This window comes from Dufourea novaeangliae, unplaced genomic scaffold (assembly GCF_001272555.1).
Source record: "Dufourea novaeangliae isolate 0120121106 unplaced genomic scaffold, ASM127255v1 scaffold48, whole genome shotgun sequence".
Taxonomy (NCBI): Eukaryota; Metazoa; Arthropoda; class Insecta; order Hymenoptera; family Halictidae; genus Dufourea; species Dufourea novaeangliae.
In genome coordinates this window covers 384,012-404,381 of record NW_015373938.1, presented here as the reverse complement: position 1 = coordinate 404,381, position 20,370 = coordinate 384,012, and the positions used below count along the sequence as shown (strand labels likewise).

Sequence of the window (20,370 nt, the reverse complement as noted above, 5' to 3'; positions counted from 1 at the left end):
TGGCCGTGCGAATGTGCTTGTATTTTTGTTTTTTTTTTCAAAATCTACTTCACTGTAAATTTAATCAAGTAACATTTATTTAACATGTTTATTTACTTTGGTCGCTGTCCTGGTTGGTGCCCTGTAAATTCGACTGCGACGCTTTTGAGGTGTAACCCCAATGGTATGGCAGGTAATTGTTGTACCCTATGTTTATAAAACTTTTAGGCTGAATTGTACGTTCACGGTTTCTTGTTTCATTTGTGTTAGAATTTTTGTTAATAAATAAAAGGTGACCAGAATGGTAGTAGAATAATAATAGGATGTATATATAATTTCAAGACACCTCGTTATCTTGAAAAATATTAATTTTGTTTGTTTTATTGGAAATACTTTATTTCAAGAAATTAACTTTCAATATTGTTTATGCACGTTTGTTGCTCGTAATCAAGCTTGAAAAGTAAATTAGTTTGATTTGAATTTACAGCATAACAATGTTTATCTTATCAGTATACACGTAATAGTGAGAATTCTCTTATGATTATTTGATAAATGGAAAAATGTCATTGCATGGTTGTCATGTAAATTGTATATTTGTTAATGTTGGTTTAAGCCTTAAGGGAATTCGCAAGATTAGGATAAAGGGGTCTCTGTATTTGTGATGAACTTATTTAATCGAGACTACATATGAATGAGAAGGACTGTGTCTGAAGGTTCTATTAAAAATTATTCCTGATGTCATTGGGCACACAATCGTCACGTACGCACGTGCCACACACGCACTCGTTGTGTTGCATCGTTGAACGGTTAAAGTCAGATGGGTGTATTTAAACGGAGATAGGGAAAGTAAATGTACAGACTGATTAGATAAGAACACTTCCTAAAAAATCACAGAGAATAATAATGTTTCTTTCCACGGTACGACTGTTGCGAATATATTTTTCTTGGTTAGGAAATGTCTTATTGCTGTTAACCACATCCTAATCATATTACAGAAATTTTGTTTGGAAACAATAAAAAATGTACACGAATGTGGACAGTTAAAAATAAGTATTTATGGAATGGTTTATTTGAAAAACTCCACTTTTACAGGAACAATTTTGTTTATGTAATGAATTCAACTTCCACGAATTTATTTCAAGAAATAAATTAATAAATGATGTGAAACAATTTGTAGTAGTTGATAAGACACTTCGAAGTAAGTAATTAATTATGTTGTTCCGCGTAAGCGCTGATAGGAACAACAGAACAATAGAACGAATTATCGTCAATTACGTTAGATCATCTGCTTGGGTTTTATTTGCACGCGCATGTGCAAGGTGATTTACTTTGCTCCTGTGTCAGAACCATTTGCAACAGTAGAAAGCTGAATATCGTAATCAATAATATTTTTTTCAGGACTATCTTTTTTATATTTTAGCATGAACAAAATATTTTTAGTTGTACAAATGTAGTGTTTATTATTTAGATTATTGATGACAAATCTGAAAATTCAATTATACATACTGGGACGACCTTCCCGAGATGAGTAATAAAAGAATAATTTAAAATGTAAGTATTATTGACAAATTCTTTGGTCAAATTGTATAAAAATTACAAATATTGTATATTAATATTCATAAAAAAATAACTGTCAGCACGTACAAGTTATTTTCACATAAATTCTTAGAAGTATCAAAAAAGACACCCTGTATATCACATTCTGATGTACCAGGTGTAAGAGAAGTATTTATCACGGCTTTCGCAGGCAGACAAATAAACGCATCTGAATCGGTTTTAGATAAAATATAGTCAGCCGTTCGTTTCCACATTCCCCCCCTCCCCGCCCCCTTAAAATAGATAAAATGCTTAAGAAAACATATGTCCCACCAACTAATTAAATATTGTTAAAGTTTTTATCAATTAGATCGCTGATGTATATTTTACTATACAAAGTGTTCCAAGAAAGATTAAATCGAGTTTTTTTCATACGTGTAGCTTTCAAAAAAATTGTTTTTAAAAATTTATCAAATATTCGTGTCGAAATATAATATGAGGCTAACATATCTACCCGTTACTTATTGTTTAAACTAGTTGTAAAATTTAAAAATTGTACGGTATTATTTGTATATTATTGTCAGTTTACATGAAATTAGTGATTAAGATACATAGCACGCAAGTAGAAAATTAAATTAAATGTAATGTACATATGTATTTTGAATAAAATCAATCTTTGTTAGAATTGGGATTGTGTATAGTTTTTAACCTGTAAAATAAAAATTTTAATTTAATTTTAATTTTAATTTTAATTTTAATTTTAATGAATAAGAACGAGAACGAGAATGAGAATGAGAATGAGAACGAGAACGAGATCGAGATCGAGAATAAGAACGAGAACGAGATTGAGAACGAGAACGATTAAAAAAAAAAAGGACAAATGTATTCTTCTTTTACGATTTCGTTGTTCGTAATATTGTTAGTGGTTTTATTAATTTTATTCACAATATACGTAACAGATTTCAATATATATATCAGTTTCCTCAAAATTACATAAATTTTGCATTTAATTGTCCATAAAATTTTAACGCGATTCATACTCTCGTCGTTTGGTCCCTATCCAAGAAATTGACATTTTAAACATGATATTTCAAAAGAACTTAATGTTCATTCTCATTTCCAAAAATTGCAATCAAATAAATGCAGTTACTGTAAAAATGCTTGTATGCTTCATTATCATAAATAACGGAACATTTTCAATAAACGGGTGCTCGAAACACAAAACTATTATAAGTATCATAAAATTGCGTAAATTCGTCCAATTTCATGCACGTGCAACTTTAAATAACGTTTTTCCTGTCACGTTTAAACGAATTTTCTTCCAGTCTCTTTATATTAGTTGTTATAAAAATAGTGCATATAATAGTATCACGTGATCTTGAACGAGGGCAACTCGTACAGAATCAGGAAGTTAATAAGCGTTGGTCGTAAACTATTGTAATATCGGCAAAGTACTACAGTGAGCCATACAATAACCACTGTTCAAGCTTGTATGATAGGGTGACGCTATAGAAGGTAACCATAGCAACAGACTGTAGGCTTTTCCAATGTCTCTCCCTTTCTAGCAGGCAATAGCCCTTGTAGCATTCCCCCGCCTTCCTTCTGTTCCCATCATCGTTTTCGTTTCTCCCCCTTCACCCGCCCCCCTTCTACCACAGGCTGCTGCGACTCAATCTATGTATCTTTCATGGTCCACGACAATGTTCACTCACCGCTGTGCAAGTTCCCGCTGATTTCTCCTGAAAGACTCGATTCTTGGATATGTATATACCGCACTCATCCGAATACGTCTTTCACAGGCAGGATGGAATCATATCCCTCGTGATACAACCGTACGGATCCATGTTCCCCGATGGTGTCCCTTTCCTCCTTCATTTACTTTCACGTCTAAAGCTCGACTTGGCACTTTCGTAACGAGCCCGCACAAACCGTAAAATCGCGTCGCCATGCGAAACCGGCCCTTAACAACGCTCTGCCCCCAGATCCGCTGTTTTCAAGGAAACCACCCGACGGCGATTCGAGAGTAATGTAAAATTATTTACAGCAAACTAGTTTCTGTACGCAGGAAAGGGGAGAGAGGGAGAGGGAGAGAGAGAGAGAGAGAGAGAGAGAGAGAGAGAGAGAGAGAAGAAAAAAAAGGAACTGAGAGGTCTCGCCTACGCCAATACGTAATATACACGGGAGTTCGCGACTCACCTTTCCTTCCTTTTCTTCCATTTATTTAACCCTCTGTCACTTCAAAAGCTCTGAATGATAATCCCCAATTTTGCTATTTCTTTTTCTTTTTTATCGAACGCACAGTTTTGCCGACGTGTCTGTTGTATTCCTCCCCACATGCATATTTTACGTCCATGCTCCCTTTGTTTTTATTCTGTTATATGTGCTTGGCATTCGAAGTGAACAATTTGTTCTTTTTTATGGATTAGAACGTTAGAAAGACGAACGATTTAGTTTCTCGCGACTCGAATGTCGTTTGTCCATTGTAAACTGTTGTATGAAACTACGACTGTATTATTGTCACAGACTAATGCCGTCACCATTTTGACATGGCATTTCGATCTGTACAGCGATCATATTTTATTCAGTTTTTCTATGTATTCGCTAATTAAATCGACTATGCATTAAATTTATACAATTGTCATACTGAATAATGTCTATTTATTTGTTTTACCTTGCATTTGGTTAAAATGTCAAACGGAGGATTTAGATTTAGAACATTTTCTGTAATTTTAAATGTGACTTAATGAATCGCGATCGTAAAAAAATTGAGACGTAACATATACACATATACATTTTGATTACATGTCAGAAAACAATTGCCTTTTGGATGTATTGCCAGTACCTATGTCCATTTCTTAAATACGAACGATTTACAGGTAAGAATAAAATTAGGCATTTGATCATTAAGCAAGCTTATACTAACAATCGTACGGTTGTTAAAAGTAAACGTAAACGCTCGTAATTATTACTGAAAAACAGAAAATAATCATTATAATGTTCGAATGTCTTATTAGAGTACAAATTTATTGATTCGTATAAATAAACATATAAATAAAAATAACAATGTAAGAATACTAATATAATACCCAGTGTGTTAATACTTTTCGAATTTAGCATTCTATGTTCAAAAATTTTGATAATTTTCACGCGGAATGTAATCAAATTTATATGTTCTGTTTAAACATTTCTTTATACAACTAAAACAGTTATAAGAAATGCTTCATTAGTTGAATAGTATGTTTTAAAACAGTCTTAAATTAATTATATTTTGAATAATTATTAAAATCAATGAGTTATACTACCTTTGATCTTAATAAGCTAACTTGTAATATGAGCAGATCAACTGATATGTTTAATAAAACTTGAATGGAAGAGCTCATGAAAGATATATCTATCGCTATAAAGTCATGCCAATGTTCTGAAGTGGTAATTTTTGCAATACCAAAGAACAGAAATTAATTATTGTATGAAACTCGTCCCTTTTAGTCTATCTATAGACCAACAGAATATAACGACTAATATAATGTTGATTCGAGATCTGTTATAAACAGTTTAGTAATATTCATAGCATTTGTGTTCTGTGATTGCTTACTTCGTATTTACAGAAGTGGAATGATGAATGAATATAATGGAAAATGCAAAACGTTTCACACATGCAACACTTACGAATCCAATTTTCTTTAAAAAAAAAGTACGTTATAATACATTTAACTATACAAATATAAAAGTAACAGTAAACAAAAAAAAACACAAAATGTAATTGAAAGTTATCACTTTGGTCACTAGGAATTTACCGTGATCTGCACAACACTCATTTGCTTAAATAAAATCTTATAATTAAAAATCACAACTTAAATGACTTACACAATAGTAATGACTGCGAATCAAGCATAGTTAACATGACATTCATAACGGTAAAATTTACAAATGAACAATTTCCAAGTCAGACTTACCGGACATAAATATCCGTTTTGGATTAACCTATCATAAAATTTTACTTACGGAAGTTTCATTGATAAAAGACAAAACTGCCTACACGTTAAACATTACGAACTATTGTCACAATTTTAATTTGATTATTAAAATTTTCGATACTGGAAGTTAAATCGCTACACATTTGTTAATCCTGTTTCACAGAATTCGTCATGATATGGGGAGGCGTCGAACATTTACGTACATTATTATATACCGTATGTCGTACATTTCGCATAATAACAGATGAAGGGAAAGTCATGTACCATGTTAACGAGAGTAAATGCTACCGCTTCCTCTTCATGCCTTTGCGATATCCTTTGCCGAACCATCCAGGATTTTTAGGAGGTGCTATCGGCGAATCAGTCTCGATTACCAGTGTTTTTGTATCTTCTATCTGTATACTTTCCGATTCTATTAACGGATTGTCCGCATCTCGTTGATAATAAAGGCATGTAATCGAACCCTCGTTATCCATGCAAAATATACAAGCTGGCTTGGGCTTCGGTGTGTTCATTGCCATATCTGGTATTTGTATAAATGGATAATAAAAAAGTGGGGTTAATTGAGGACACATGTACATAGGTGGAAATGGTAAGCCCATGGATAAGAATGGTAATGCGGTAAAAAAAGGTGCTGAATAAGAAGACATGGTTTCGGTTAGTTTTCTAGTTGTGATGCAATCTTCTTTTTCTTTGGTCTCCGGTTTAATATCTTCCTGAAAGGTGTCACTAATTTCCGTTAGCTCCTTGGGAGCAATGCTAGGCGGTTCTTCCAGAACTGTCTGACTTGTTGTACACTGTTCGTTACCCCTGAGCCGAACAGCATGAAAAAATATCGGATCCTTAGCACGATTGTATCGTGGTATTTCCAACCCTAGATGAGTCATAACTCTTTTCATAACTTCGTCGCATTTGCCATTTATTTTCAGGACTGCATTTTCATCCTTTGGTGTCCACTGCAAATTTACAATATACAGGGAAGGACGTTTGTGAATTGGTCTGTCCATCTGCCATAGCCATGGATATTTTTTCAGAACCTTTAAACTAGAACCCAAGCATAATATAACATCCGCTTGCTTCGCCGCTCTTGTCGCACCGTTCCAATTAATTGGCCACGGGAGATTGCCTCGTTCGCCGAAATGAACAATCGAATCTTGCAGGACAGAACTACACCTATGACACAATCTACCAGTACCATGAGAATATCGAGCAGTCCTCTCTGTAACATCAAACAATCTCCAATATTCTCTATACGGTTTGCACGCTCTACAAACTTCCACATACATATTCCCATGAACTTCGGACAATAGTGTACGAGGTATCCCACTGCGTAAATGAAGTCCGTCACAATTCTGAGACACTACGTGTTTCAAAACTCTTGCTTTGTATAAAGCATACAGAGCCATGTGTGTTAACGTTGGTTCTGCCTGACTTAAATCATGATTTCTGTAAATACATGATACATCAGTTTGTATTGTCCATGTAGCAATAACTAAACAAGCAACAAGATAATTGTCTATGAGCACAAATAATCCTGGCATTACCCAATATCTTTCCCTTGCTGTAAACGAGTCCAAACCCCGTTCGTCCCTCTGTAATCAGGGATAGAAGCTGCTGTACTGATGCCCGCACCAGTGTACACAGCCAATGATGTTGCTCTGCTAATTGCTGCTGCTAGTCGTATACACTTTTCCTCCAAGATTTCTGGTGCATCTTCCACTTCTTCCAGTCTTGCCTTTACCCTATGTCTTTTCTCCTGTCTAACAAATCAATTAATGAGACTTTACTCATGGTACAGTACGACTGTATCCTAACAACAGGTATCATTAAAATCGAAATAAAAATTGTATAATACTTAATAATTTCTCATGACCATACACTCATAATATTAATGCTTGACGTGACACCAATAGTGTAAAATAAATTGATGGACTCGTAAATATTAGATTCAATGATTTTCAAAATGGCTATACCTCAAATTAACCTCTTTTACTACGTCACTGCAGGAAAGAAGTATCCCCGTTTCCTCTGCAGTTCTGTCCGTTTCAGATTTCTGTAAGATCGCTGCAACCTGGAATAAACAGTCGATGCAGTGTTCTGTAGGAGCTGTTTACGAGACATCGGTTTTAACGCCGGGAAATGTATATGAAAATGTTGGTTGAAGATTGTTCTGAAGTGGTTACGATTAAGCAGCGTGTATTATAATTACGTATGTACTTTCTTAAACGTTGCCACTCGTTCATCTTTAACTTTGAAAGCTTTAAGTGCAGCAGAACGCCTTCTTGATAGGAACTTCTCGTTACCAGCCTCCTCCATGTTTAATCAAGACGGCTGTAACACAGTATCGTACGAGTGATGCTAAAATAGCACAAATCTCATAATAATATATTATAAGAGTAGTTATTCTCATATTTCATCGAATCATAAATTCAATTATACATGATACATGTGGATTGATTGATGTATCTTTTTAACCGAACATAATTATACTATTATTTATATCCATTATATTAAATGTTACATATTAAATATATAAGACTTCAATGTTACAACTAATTTCAATGTTAAACTTATTTCGCTCAATTTCGCACTTATATAATGTCTGTTAAAAAATTGAATTTTATTGCAAAATTAGACGTGTCAATATCACTTTGCCACTATAATAATCACTATACCGACGAATCAATCTTCATGAAATTATACGGAAAATTGTAAACAGTAGGTTTTATGATTTAAGTACAAATGTAACACTAAATGCTAAATAATTTTTGATAAATCATTTTAATAATTACATTATCTTTAATAATTTGTATTTTAAAAATAAAATTTCATGTATGTGCTACATATATTGTACCTTTCAACGTATAATCTTTAAACATGTTTTGCAATTATTAGTATTAACCGGAAAATTTTTTATTTGCAAATATAATAATAATGAAAGAAATATTTTAAATAGGAAATTAAGTATCTTTTTCTCGGAATGTCGTTCCCGCCAATTTCGGAATTTAAATATGGTCTAAATGTTGGGTTTTCTATTGTTTGATGTGTACCGATGACAACTCTGGACAAAATAGTGATTATATTTTCCATTCAGACTTGATTTGTAGACGATGAAAACTTTCAGTTTATAATTTCCATTTCAGACTTAATAATACCAGGTCAAAATGGAAAAGTATTAGTCCAAATGACTTGACAGTTAGTCATGCCAGGTTTAGAAGAAAGTATTTTACACGATAGCAGTTCACCCTCAGAAAGCCTAATGTCCGATGGAATTGTCTCTGAGCAAGTGAAAAAATTTTTATTCACCTCTCGTAAAACTCAGGATAACGTAGAGTGTAACGAGAGCTTAGAGATTTACATACCAGAGGTAAAAAAGTGTTATATATAGAAATCATGTATTAATGGACGAAACAACATTTAATTCTTATACTCGGGTTTGCTACCGGTATTACGTAATTTTTGGTTATGAATCATTTCTAAAATATTTTTGACATCTGTTGTGCGTATTCCTTTAACAGAAGAACATAAATTTAACGTCTTTCGATTGAATTTCCTTTCTATCGAGTTCTAATTTGTAATTTACATCAGGCAAAAAAATCTGAAATTATTGATGTATTAAGACTTGGATATTTCTTTTTTCTTATTTTGTGTACCATATTTTTGTTACAGTTACTTCAGGCCAGTTATAGTTTTTACACGTGGCCTTCTGCACCGATATTGGCTTGGTTTCTTTGGGAGCACAAGGAAGAGCTAATTGGTAAAAGAGTTTTAGAACTTGGATCTGGTACAGCACTTCCTGGAATTTTGGCTAGCAAGTGCGGTGCTATTGTAACTCTAAGCGATTCTGCTAGTCTTCCCAGAAGTCTTCAACACATAAAGAGAAGTTGTGAGCTAAACGGCATTTTATCCCAAGTTCAGATTGTTGGTATTACATGGGGGCTATTTCTATCTAGTTTATTTTCAATTGGACCATTGGATTTAATTCTTGGATCTGACTGTTTCTATGAACCGTCAGTATTTGAGGACATAGTTGTTACAATAGCTTTCTTATTAGAAAGGAATCCAAATGCAAAATTCCTTTGTACTTATCAAGAGCGAAGCGCAGACTGGTCTATAGAACATCTGTTGAACAAATGGAATCTCACTTGTTCTCACATATCATTGGACGGACTTGGTACAGATTCTGATATAAATATTTATGACTTAATGCAGGACCACACTATTCACTTGTTAAATATACAACGTGCAACTTAAGAAAGTTCTGTCATGAGTTATCGATATATCATAAGAGTATCTAATATTCCATGGAATATTGCACACTATGACTTAGCGGAATACTTTGCATCATTCGGTAATATAAAGAAAGCAAAAATTTTATTCAATGCGAATGGTATTAGCACTGGCAATGGTGTCGTTGAATTTTGCGATGAAATAACAATGAATAATGTACTTAGGCAATCTCATATTTTGGAGAAGACGAAAATAAGCGTGGAAGTTGTTCCACAGACAACATAACAAGATCAAAAACGCCTTCATAATGTGTCTCGAAGAAACATTCGATAAAGCTGCAAGTTATTTGCAAACATTAGCCTCTGAATTAGGTTCCGAAGAACTACTCAGATTCTATGCTTTGTATAAACAGGCAACGGTCGGATCCTGCAATGTACCAAAGCCTAATTGGTATCAAATGCAGGCCAGACAAAAATGGGAAGCGTGGAAAAATCTTAATGATATGAGCTGCAAAACTGCTATGATTAATTATGTAGAAGAGTTAACGAAGATATGTCCTACTTGGGAAGAAGATGTGAAATCTGAACCACAGAAATGGGTTGCAGTTAGTCGCCTGATAAATGAAGAAGAGCAAATAAGCGACACAGAAAAAACATTTTTGGATTGGATAAAAGAAGGCCATCAGCATAAAGTTCAAGAACTATTGGACAAGGAATCGAAACTTGTGAGTGTTATGGACACGGAAGGTTTGTTACCGATACATTGGGCTGCAGATCGTGGACATGTGGGGATCATAGAACTTCTAATCAAACATGGAGCAAATGTGAATTCACAGGACACAGATGGACAAACCCCTCTGCATTATGCAGCATTCTGTGGACATCTTGATGTTGTTAAATATTTACTTTCCATTGGCGCAGAGTCCATAGAAGATAAAGACGGTATGAAACCCAAAGATGTCGCTGATGTTAATACATTGTCATATTTACTAAGCATGAAATAGTACTAGCTAACTATATTAATAAAAATCATGGTATTCTGTACCAAACATCATTGTCTTCATAAATTCTTTATTTATGTACAAATAGATTCTGTAACAGTTTTCATTACATTCACAGCCTAAGCACTCCTTAGGTAAATGCACAACTTGTCACAAGTGGTAATTTAAAAAATTTTCTTTACATATCATTGCGTTGTTTATCATGAAACATAAATACTATCTGTTAAACATAATCGAATTGTTGCTGTTTCGTTTACAAATAAACTGACATACGCAGAATATACAAAATTCGTAACCTTCCTCGTAACAGCAAAAAACTTTCACGGATGTATTTAGAACATTTGTAAAAATAAAACCTAAAGAGAATAAACAAGTATTTTTTGGATTATTTAATTGATTATTACAAGAAACCACTAATATGTGTTATGTATGGCTCAAAGGTAATTCATAAGAGGATTCTCTGGAAACGTCTTTTTTTGTTTGCGCAGCTGATACTTGGTGATACAAATATTAACCAACTTATTCCGTTATTTTCTTAATACAACTGATAAAACTTGTAATCATAAAATAAACTAATTGCAATTTTCATTTCTTTTTATTAAAACTACCAACAACTGTTAATATAATTTTCGTTTAATTAAATTGCAACTATAACTACTTTTAGTTAAACATAACAGATTAATTATACTTTGAACAGTTAACTGACATGTAGAAATAGATATCAAATTTTTTTTTAAATGTTACATTGCACAATTTATCGAAATGACGAAAATTCATTCAATAAATAAACCGTTTCAATTTTCATCACCAAGCAAGCAGCTTAATATTTATGTTACGTTTACATAAGTGTTTAGAATTTATTTGAACTGTTTACATGAACCGTTTTATATTAGCTGCCAAAAGAAGTTAAAGGGAATTTGTAACTTAGATAAGAATAAAAATCTTTACACAAAACATTGATTACAGAAAATTAATCATTTTCATTTTAATACATTATTTACCATCTTGTAAAGATCCATTTGAAAAGTTGAGTTACTAAAGATTACTTTTTAAAAAATTTCTGCAGTTATAATTATTTCGTATTTATCATATCGAAAAATTATACGATCAATTAATAATATGTACATCGTTTTCATAAACAGTTACTTTTTTTTATCATTATCGTTCATAGTTTAATTTTCTCATACTTTAAAGAATATTAAAATTTTCTCAGATGGTGAATAATGTTTTAAACAAAACTACGAAATTTCTGTATTTGGTGTACTGTTTTTCAAGTTAAATGTATTCTTTATGTTGTTAAATATTGACAACTGTTTAGTGTAAAATGAATCGGACGTATTTTTACATCTTTTTAAAATGGAAGGATATTATGATACTTGACAAGACTTACCTATACTATCTTGGTGAAAATTATCCGTCATAAAATAAATTTTCTTTAATTGCATTATGGTATCCGCTGTATCATAGAACAAACGTTTAGGTGATTCCATTTTGAAAAAAGTTATTGCCTCTCAAGAAATTTTATCTGTCATATGTTATCATTTATAGTGCCGATTGCACGCACCTTCTATCACATAATGCGCTGCTCTAATTACAAGTTGAGCGTACTGTCATTAACTCTACAGATTTCATTGACATAAAAAAGTATTAAATTACATACATTCCTATACTTCGATCTGACTCTATTAGAATTTCTACCTACAAAATTATTATATTCAAATGTTTACAGCCGTACATTTATAAAATAAAATACATTTTAATCAGTTACAACAAAGACTCATTTTCACTTATAGACACAAAGTACGGAAAATATGTTAAAAGAAATTAATTCAATTTCACAAATTCATCGATAAATATATTAATATATTTATAAAAAATAAAAATTTTAAATCATTCACAATATTTTGTGTTATAACTAGACTATGGACATTTATGCAATGATTATACGAAGCTGAAACAAAATAATGAATCACCTATTCGTTAGTTCCAATAAAATTTAGCAAAAATTTGTTATGTATGCATAAGTTTGTATCATACATAGATATGAATACAATAAAATTCCTATCAAATGAATTATTTTCTGTTGTATATTACACTATGAGCAGGGGCACCCTTAAAAGTTTAGGGCTCAAGACAAATACTTTCTTTCAGGTTTCCTAAACATGCCTCGAAACAGTAGAATAAAATTTTCAAAAATAAATTTACATTATAGTAAATTAGAGACTCGACCACATAATTTTTGAAGGCACTAAGTAATACAGCAGCAAATTTTCAATTCAGCTGAAAACCTCACACTACAGTTTTATTGGCCGTTATTGCTTTTGCAGTTATTAAAACGAAATATCATGCTCGCAAGGGGTCCATTACTCAACAAATGCATCAATTTGCTAATGCGTAGAGCCTTTGTTGGAGCATATCTAAGGGCGGCTCTGATCATAAGAATATTAAGAATTTGTAAACATAAAGTGTACATCAAGCTAGAGATCAAATGCCAAACTACTGGTCTCATCGTACAATACTTGTTCCATCGTTACTGTACTAGGTACAAACGTTGATAAAATGCAAAAATTGTAGCATTAACGTATGAAAATTAGACGCAACATTCTATGTTATTTGAAATTCATACTTACAAACGCTTAAACATTTTAAATATCAATACTTGAAGTCAAGTTTTTCATTTTGCGATCTGTTCTCCATCACTTCGGAAACATAAGAAAGAAACATATTTTCCCTGTAAAGTAGTGAAAACATTGTTTCACAGCAATACTGATCCGAAATCGTCAAACACGTCCACACTGCAACGCGCATCGAAACGAGAAAATTTACAAAAACCCACGTTGCAGATATTCTCCCATAAATGCCGTATCGTCTCGCGAAAGAAATAAAGAGCCCATTGCTGTTGTTTTCTCTTGTTTCAAAGTAATTAGTGATTCTTTGAGAGTTCACTTACGAATATAGCAATCACATTTTTAATACAAGTTGATCTTAGAGGTTAGTACTTTCTTGTTCTAATTTAGGCCGCATGGTGGGCGGTGGCGGCGGCGGCGGCTGCGGCCTTGGTGGTCTCTGATGAAACCTCGGTGACGCCGGGACAGGTTGTTGCGGTGATTTATGAACTACCACTGTGTCAGTCTGTGTTTGAACATCGATAATGTTCCCTTCTGATCTGGTTCGTACGTGGGCTTTCGTTTGTTCCGGCGCACTTAGTTTCGCCGGCTTTTCCGGTCGTTCGCCATACAAGGACATTGACGACGGTCGACTACCTACACTGGGGCTTCTCTGCAAGTTCGAAGCCATGTTGCCATTGTTGTCGCCGGTTGTGCCGAGCACATTGCCATTTCCACGGACTTGTATTATACTGACCTGCTGTTTGTCCACCGAATACACATGAGCTCTTTCCAAAGTTAAAGGCTACAGATGTTTAAGAAAAGAAAAATATATTAACAGCCCTGAAATCGATCGCTTCGAACGGTTCAAGTTTAACATTTGTCGAGCAAAATTAACTACAGTCGACTCTAACTATATTGCCACGCGAGGCACTTCCCCTTCACACGTACTTTCCATGGCAATATAGTTAGAGTCAGAGTCCACTGTATTAACACAATGATCGTCTTTCCACACGTTATTTCATAGCTTACGTAAATTGTATTTCAAAATGTAATATCCAGGCAATGATATCTGTCGAGTCCACTGGCGGTAACTACATTTATTAAGAATTATCTTACATGTAAAACGGAAGTAGAATTTCGTGTTCGGGAAGGATTAACACTCACCCCTGTTTCGGTGTCTAAATTTTCGTTACTGTGGCGTGGATGCTGCCTGATGAGACTCGAGGGTCGTACTAGTATAGCCGGTCGTTCTGGTATAGCTGGTTTACTGCTTCTGTCGAGTGTGCTTGTATTTGTAGAATTATTAGTCTCCGGTTTTCTACGTAATTCGACCGTTTCTTCTACGAATTTAAACGATATTAATATTCTAATATTAGACGAACAAAGAAAAAGCTGTCATAATATTTACCTGTGCTATGTATCACGTTGGTTATGGTCCTCGGAGCGGCCATTGGTCTTCGTCTTTCTAAGGTAGAAGGATGTGGTTTCTCTGTAATTACAGGTTTTAACCTGTGTACCAAAGCTTCAGAATTTTCAGTCTCTGGTTTGTTGTTCGATAAATTTTCCACAGTAATCTTCTCGACAGTCATGATCGTGTTTAATTTCCTCTCGGGCTTTTGTATTTCCTGACTTCTTTTCTCTACCTCGACCTCTACATTATGTAATTCACCTTGTACTTCATTTGTGTGTTCAGAGCAACCCATAGATGGGGTGTCTACAACTGCGTTTACATCGTAGCTTTGTTGTTTAGCTTCTACATCTACGTTTACGTCTTGTTTCTCTATGCTATTTTCATGTTTGACTGGTAACTCTGTACTTATCACATCTTGTTTTTGAGCTTTATGCATCGTACGATTAAGAATCGCAGATGTTAATGGTCTAGGTGGTTTATCAGGTGTGGGTGGTGGCTTGTCGTCAGGTTTTCTGTCGTGTTTATCTGGCGTGGTACTGTTCGGTGGTGTTGGTGCTGGTTTATTTTTTCTACGAGCTGCTGGTTTAGGACTGCCTTGCGGCGGGCTTTCACCGTGATCGCTGAGACTACTGTTTGAAACGCAACGACGCATACCTGTGCTTTGGTTTTCTACACCGTTTACAATACCAACATCCAAATCACGATCAAAATCTATTTCACCAGGAAAAAACCAATTTGCGTATGTAATCAACTGATCCACTATAAGACTAGAATTATTAGCTGTGCTCATGTTCATTCTGAAATGTATAATAAAATTTGTACAGACAGAAAATAATCGTACAAGTCGTTTCGTTACAAGCAACTCAGAAAGTGCTAGACACGTAACGATATCAGAATGTTGGTAATAGTGTACAATTCGGTTGGTATCTCCGATTTTCTTCAAACTTTAATGTGTTGAAAGGGGCTCCCTAAAGGAAGGAAATATAATTTTTTAAAATGTCGCAAACAATTACACATACCTTTAATTTCAAGTTAAGTTTGTAACCGAAACCTAATCTAAATGCACTATAAATGCAGATTAAGTGGATGCAGATAAGTAGTAAACAGTAAAAAAGAGGTTTAATTGTTTATTTTCAAGGTATTATACGGGTCAGAGTTGGTTAGAGCTAGTTTCATAAAAAAGAAACAGATACTAAAAATCATCTATGTCACTGTCACTGCTTAGTTCATTATTGCTATTTAATAATTACTCAACCTTAGTTTCACCATTGTATATCTCACTAATAGCTTTAAATATGTGATGAATTCTTGTTTAGTGACTCTGATATCTTCGTGGAAAAAGCTATCTCTAGAGTCTCAATTCTGATCAGTACAATGCTTTGGCAATAAACAATTGAACCTCCTTTTTTACTGTTTACAGCTTATGTTCTTTCACTTCATCTGCATTTATAGCGACGTTTATTAAAGGTACTTATAATTGTTTGCGGCATTTTTAAAAATGATATTTTGTACTTTTAAAGAGCCTCTTTCAACATATTAAAGTTTGAAGAAAATCGGAGATACCGACCGAATTGGACACTATTACCTCGGAATGTTTTATAAGTATAACGATTTTTAAAAAAAGAGCATTCTTACACCATTGTATTTGCATCCTCCGTTGGACTCCATATTAAATTAGGTGCAATAACAATTGCAATGTTTTGCGGTGACATCTTGTTTATGTCCTGATTTTTGGTGAGCACAGCCAAAAATTTAATTAGGAACCGTAAATTCTCTAAATTTGCAGGTGGCAATTTATGCAAGACTTCCCAGAGAGCTCTTAACCTTGTTTCATTGTTTGTTATCTTTGCAGCTGCCATCCATTCTGGATACAATCTTTAAAATACAACAATATATATATATATATATATATACACATATATACGTAATTTCATTTCACTTCATTCCCTTAACAATGAAAGACAAAAGTTTAACTTACTTGTAGGTTAACAGAGGCTCTGGAAGTTCTCTTAAATAAGATTTTAACGCGCCAGCAATTACATGCGGATCTTTATATTCCAGAGCAGTTGGTAACGTAAGGCAACAAGCGTCTAAACTTAACTTAATTCGTCTTGATTTTGATGCAGCACCAGCTATTCTGAAAAGTCCTTCTTCTTCCATACCTAATCGTAATAAAGCGGACACGCATAATTGGATAGGTAACGCAATTTTTCTATTGGTCACCCTAAGATGCTCTTCAAGTGGATAACCGTAAACCGGTTTCATTTCATTATCATCTGAAATTAGAACAAAGAATTCAGTAAAGTACATATACTTTTCACAATGGAACTAAATCTGGTACACATAGAAAATTCATATTACTTATATAACTTTCCAGGCCTGGAATAAATTCTTCCAGACAATGCAGTGCACTTTCATGATAGGCTCTTTGAAGTTTTACGTATTGAATAATGGTGTGTGCTAAATGTGTTTCTTTAGACATTAGTTGAAACATTTCAGCAGCAAACTGATCTCTGCATTGCTCAACTTTTGCTTCAGCTTCTTCTAATTCTTCTCTTAAATTGTCTACCTTCGATGCAGCCATACCTTTTAAATTGAAATATTACTTAGAAATTGAAAAAACAAATCTTCGAGCATATAACTATTTCGAAAATTTCTTATTACCGGCACTATGCTTGGTGGCTTGCTGATATCTTGTCCTGGCGCTATCCATATCCAAAATTAACCGATTTAAATTTCTTTTATGCTTTAATATATTTGGCACATCTGTATCTAAAATGTGTTGCAGTGGATTCGTTACGTAATGCTCGACTTTTGCTTCATGCTCAATCATTTCATTCGCTAAAGACATTTGTACGCGGCAACATTCTATAAGCGTGAAGCCCATCAGACCATCGTCGGGCGCATTTTCTAGCATAGTACGCCCCAAAACATATTCCGGACATTTTTTCTGAAAAGGAAATATGTATTTAAGGAGAGACGCAACGAAAAAGTGTAATTTTTATTCTTATTAAGAGAGACTTCAATTTAAAATACAGCAAAAATATTTAAAAACTGATTAAAAACTCTTTCCATGTTGACTGATTACAAAGTACTTTAATACAATTTCAGATAAAGAAGATATCAGTATTCCAATTTAATATCGATAAATTATAACTAGCATCATAAAGAGTTATTTTTAACAAGAAAATTTTCTAATTGTAAATTACCAGCCGTTTTTCTTTGATCACATCCTGTGCTACCGTTTGATTTGGAGGATTGGTAACAAGTCTTTTGCTCAATCCAACAAGAGCCAACCTAATTTGCTCAACATGTTTGTCTACAGCTTGTAAATCATCCGTGAGCACTTCTGTTTTACCAGCTCTATAAAAAAAAATAATAACATTTAGAAAAGATTCATACATCGATTAATCAAAATCAGTGGTTCCCATATTTCTGAACTTTTAATGTCTACTTGTACAGTTGTAGCTACATGTATTTGTGTTTGGTTCAGATTACATTTTGCTTAATATTACATACATAGAATATACTATTAGAAGATAAGTGTCAATGTATATTAAACCTTGATATAAATTAACACTTCAGTGTTAACAAAGTCCTATGTATACCACTTGTACATACTTTTTGAAAACGATTGTAATTTTCATAATTTTGGAAATAAAGTGAACTTTACATATTAACGAATATAAATACATGAACTACATATTTATATATTCCAACGGCAAAGTGCTGAGAGGAAATTCAAAGTTGTATAAAGTCAATCCATTTTAAGATTGTCTGATTCATGAACTATTTTGGTATACCATGCTTGATACTACTGGTTACGCATCGTTGAAAACTTATACATTCAAGTGTGTAAGAAACCATAATAACTGCCAGCCTGTGTGTCACTTTATTATCAAACGTTCAGAGACTGAATAAATAATGCAATTTCTTTATTCTCTGTAAATGGTATCATTGTTTTCACGAACGCAATCGTTTATACTTAACGTAGCAGTAAACAAAGACTACGATTCCCGTGGATTACTTGATAAAATTCCCAAAGTAATTACCTAGAAAACGTTTGATCGGCGAGCTGTTTAACTCTGAAGAACTGTTTCTTCATGATTGATAAGCATCTAACACTTCTCGAACAAATGAAATAATGTTTTACTCTGTCAAATCGCTTACACGCGAACAGTTGTCACTTGTTGACTTTAGTGTTCACAGATATGCATTTTTAATTGGACCGTATAGCATTAAAAATACAGAGGACCTGACAGGAAAAAGAAAAGTGATTCCTCTGCATTGCTCCGACGACGACAATTCGTCATAGTGTTTGCACAGTGATCTCACACCCTCTGTGAACGAGTACTACGTTCTGTACCGCGTCTATCTCATTGCACCGTCAATGAGTTTCCACTCTCGATGAGCGTTCCGAAATTCAGCACCAAAATCTTCAGTTTGTAAACGTGTCAACACTTCCACAGAACTTTAGTCACGGCATCTTACACCCTTATTTACAGTCGACCGTATCAACACGCAGAAGGAACAGCATAAATCTTTTGCGTTTCACATTCTTTCCCACGATTCCAATTTCCTGTCGCTTTGCGATATTTTTTTTTTTCTACTGCTTTTCGAGAATTTCTAGCGACGCATCTGATAACGGGACAATCAACGAGTTTTTACTGGCCACGATCGGCCATTTTCGTTTCTCTATCAGATTCATTTCAGAACGAGTACATAATCGTTTTAACAGCGGGTAATTCAACTTGATAATTAAATTGTGAAATGCTGCCGATACCATTAATGTTTCACGATCTGTTTGAATAGTATGTAAATCAGGTGAAATTATTTTCGTTTAGTAGTATATAAGATATTCTTTTTCGAAAAGCATAATATGCAAGTATTTTAACTGTTTGAGTAACTATATAAACAAAAACAGAAAAACTGACATTAATTGCAATTAAATATTTTGTCCAGGGGTTTTAGATTATTTATTGAATTCTGTTGAATTAATATTGTTCGTTAAGAGTTGTCGGTGAAGCGTTTTAATTAATATTTATTTGGTTCATAATGCAGATAAAAAGATTCGTAGCGCCATCTACTAGCCAATAGTGTCACGTTCTACTTCTAGATGGGAACACTGTGCATTTTAGATGGACATCTCGTTCAGAAACTAAATATTACAATACGTTATTAAATATGTATTAGTTATTCTTCAAAGGATTCAAATTCTTTAGGAAAGATTCAAAGCATAAATTTGTATAACAATTAAATTTCCGGTACAGCAAGACAAAATGGCGCCATCTATCGACGAGGACAAGATACTAATTAGCTAGTAACTTAGATGCTTTGTTGTAGATGACATTATTGGTCAGTTTCAATTACTTTAAACAAAAACAATAAAATCGATACCTTTTACTGCAAAATATCGATTCATCAGAAATCAATAAACCATCTTACACCATTAGAGAAACTATTTGATTGCAGTCTTAGAAGGTTTTTGTATATTTCGTTGTAGTACAAATAGAATACATTACTATTCAGGATGAGACACACCAATGAAAGTCTAATCACGTAAGAAACAAAATGTTATAAATTTGCATCCTCGGTATCTTAAAAATGAATAAACAATTGCAAGTTATAGTT

The 20,370-nt window shown here is 33.6% G+C and overlaps 4 protein-coding genes across 6 annotated transcripts; 2 read left to right on the top strand and 2 right to left on the bottom strand.

Annotated features, from left to right (window-relative positions):
- Positions 1-5,672: 5,672 nt before the first annotated feature.
- LOC107185572 (NAD-dependent protein deacetylase sirtuin-7) lies at positions 5,673-7,805 on the bottom strand. Its single transcript, XM_015573281.1, has 4 exons — positions 7,707-7,805; positions 7,463-7,560; positions 7,034-7,249; positions 5,673-6,935 (listed from the first exon to the last, which is right to left on the bottom strand). The coding sequence occupies exons 1-4, from the start codon at positions 7,803-7,805 to the stop codon at positions 5,774-5,776; spliced, it is 1,575 nt and encodes a 524-aa protein (XP_015428767.1). The 3' UTR covers positions 5,673-5,773.
- An 886-nt stretch (positions 7,806-8,691) lies between these two features.
- LOC107185566 (methyltransferase-like protein 23) lies at positions 8,692-9,816 on the top strand. Its single transcript, XM_015573274.1, has 2 exons — positions 8,692-8,856; positions 9,159-9,816. Exons 1-2 carry the CDS (start codon positions 8,692-8,694, stop codon positions 9,741-9,743), a joined length of 750 nt encoding a protein of 249 aa, XP_015428760.1. The 3' UTR covers positions 9,744-9,816.
- A 140-nt stretch (positions 9,817-9,956) lies between these two features.
- On the top strand, positions 9,957-11,117 carry LOC107185567 (acyl-CoA-binding domain-containing protein 6-like). The gene has a single exon (XM_015573275.1). The coding sequence runs from the start codon at positions 10,027-10,029 to the stop codon at positions 10,720-10,722; it is 696 nt and encodes a 231-aa protein (XP_015428761.1). The 5' UTR covers positions 9,957-10,026; the 3' UTR covers positions 10,723-11,117.
- A 2,514-nt stretch (positions 11,118-13,631) lies between these two features.
- LOC107185558 (rho GTPase-activating protein 44-like) lies at positions 13,632-18,861 on the bottom strand. Of its 3 annotated transcripts, XM_015573265.1 has the most exons (10): positions 18,792-18,861; positions 17,949-18,102; positions 17,404-17,689; positions 17,101-17,325; positions 16,718-17,015; positions 16,375-16,614; positions 14,737-15,536; positions 14,493-14,668; positions 14,083-14,130; positions 13,632-13,998 (listed from the first exon to the last, which is right to left on the bottom strand). In XM_015573265.1, the coding sequence occupies exons 1-10, from the start codon at positions 18,842-18,844 to the stop codon at positions 13,705-13,707; spliced, it is 2,574 nt and encodes an 857-aa protein (XP_015428751.1). In that variant the 5' UTR covers positions 18,845-18,861; the 3' UTR covers positions 13,632-13,704. The 3 variants fall into 3 exon arrangements, with proteins under 3 accessions (XP_015428751.1, XP_015428749.1, XP_015428750.1); XM_015573263.1 differs by having other exon boundaries at positions 13,632-14,130; XM_015573264.1 differs by lacking the exon at positions 14,083-14,130 and having other exon boundaries at positions 13,632-14,082.
- Between the last annotated feature and the right edge of the window lie 1,509 nt (positions 18,862-20,370).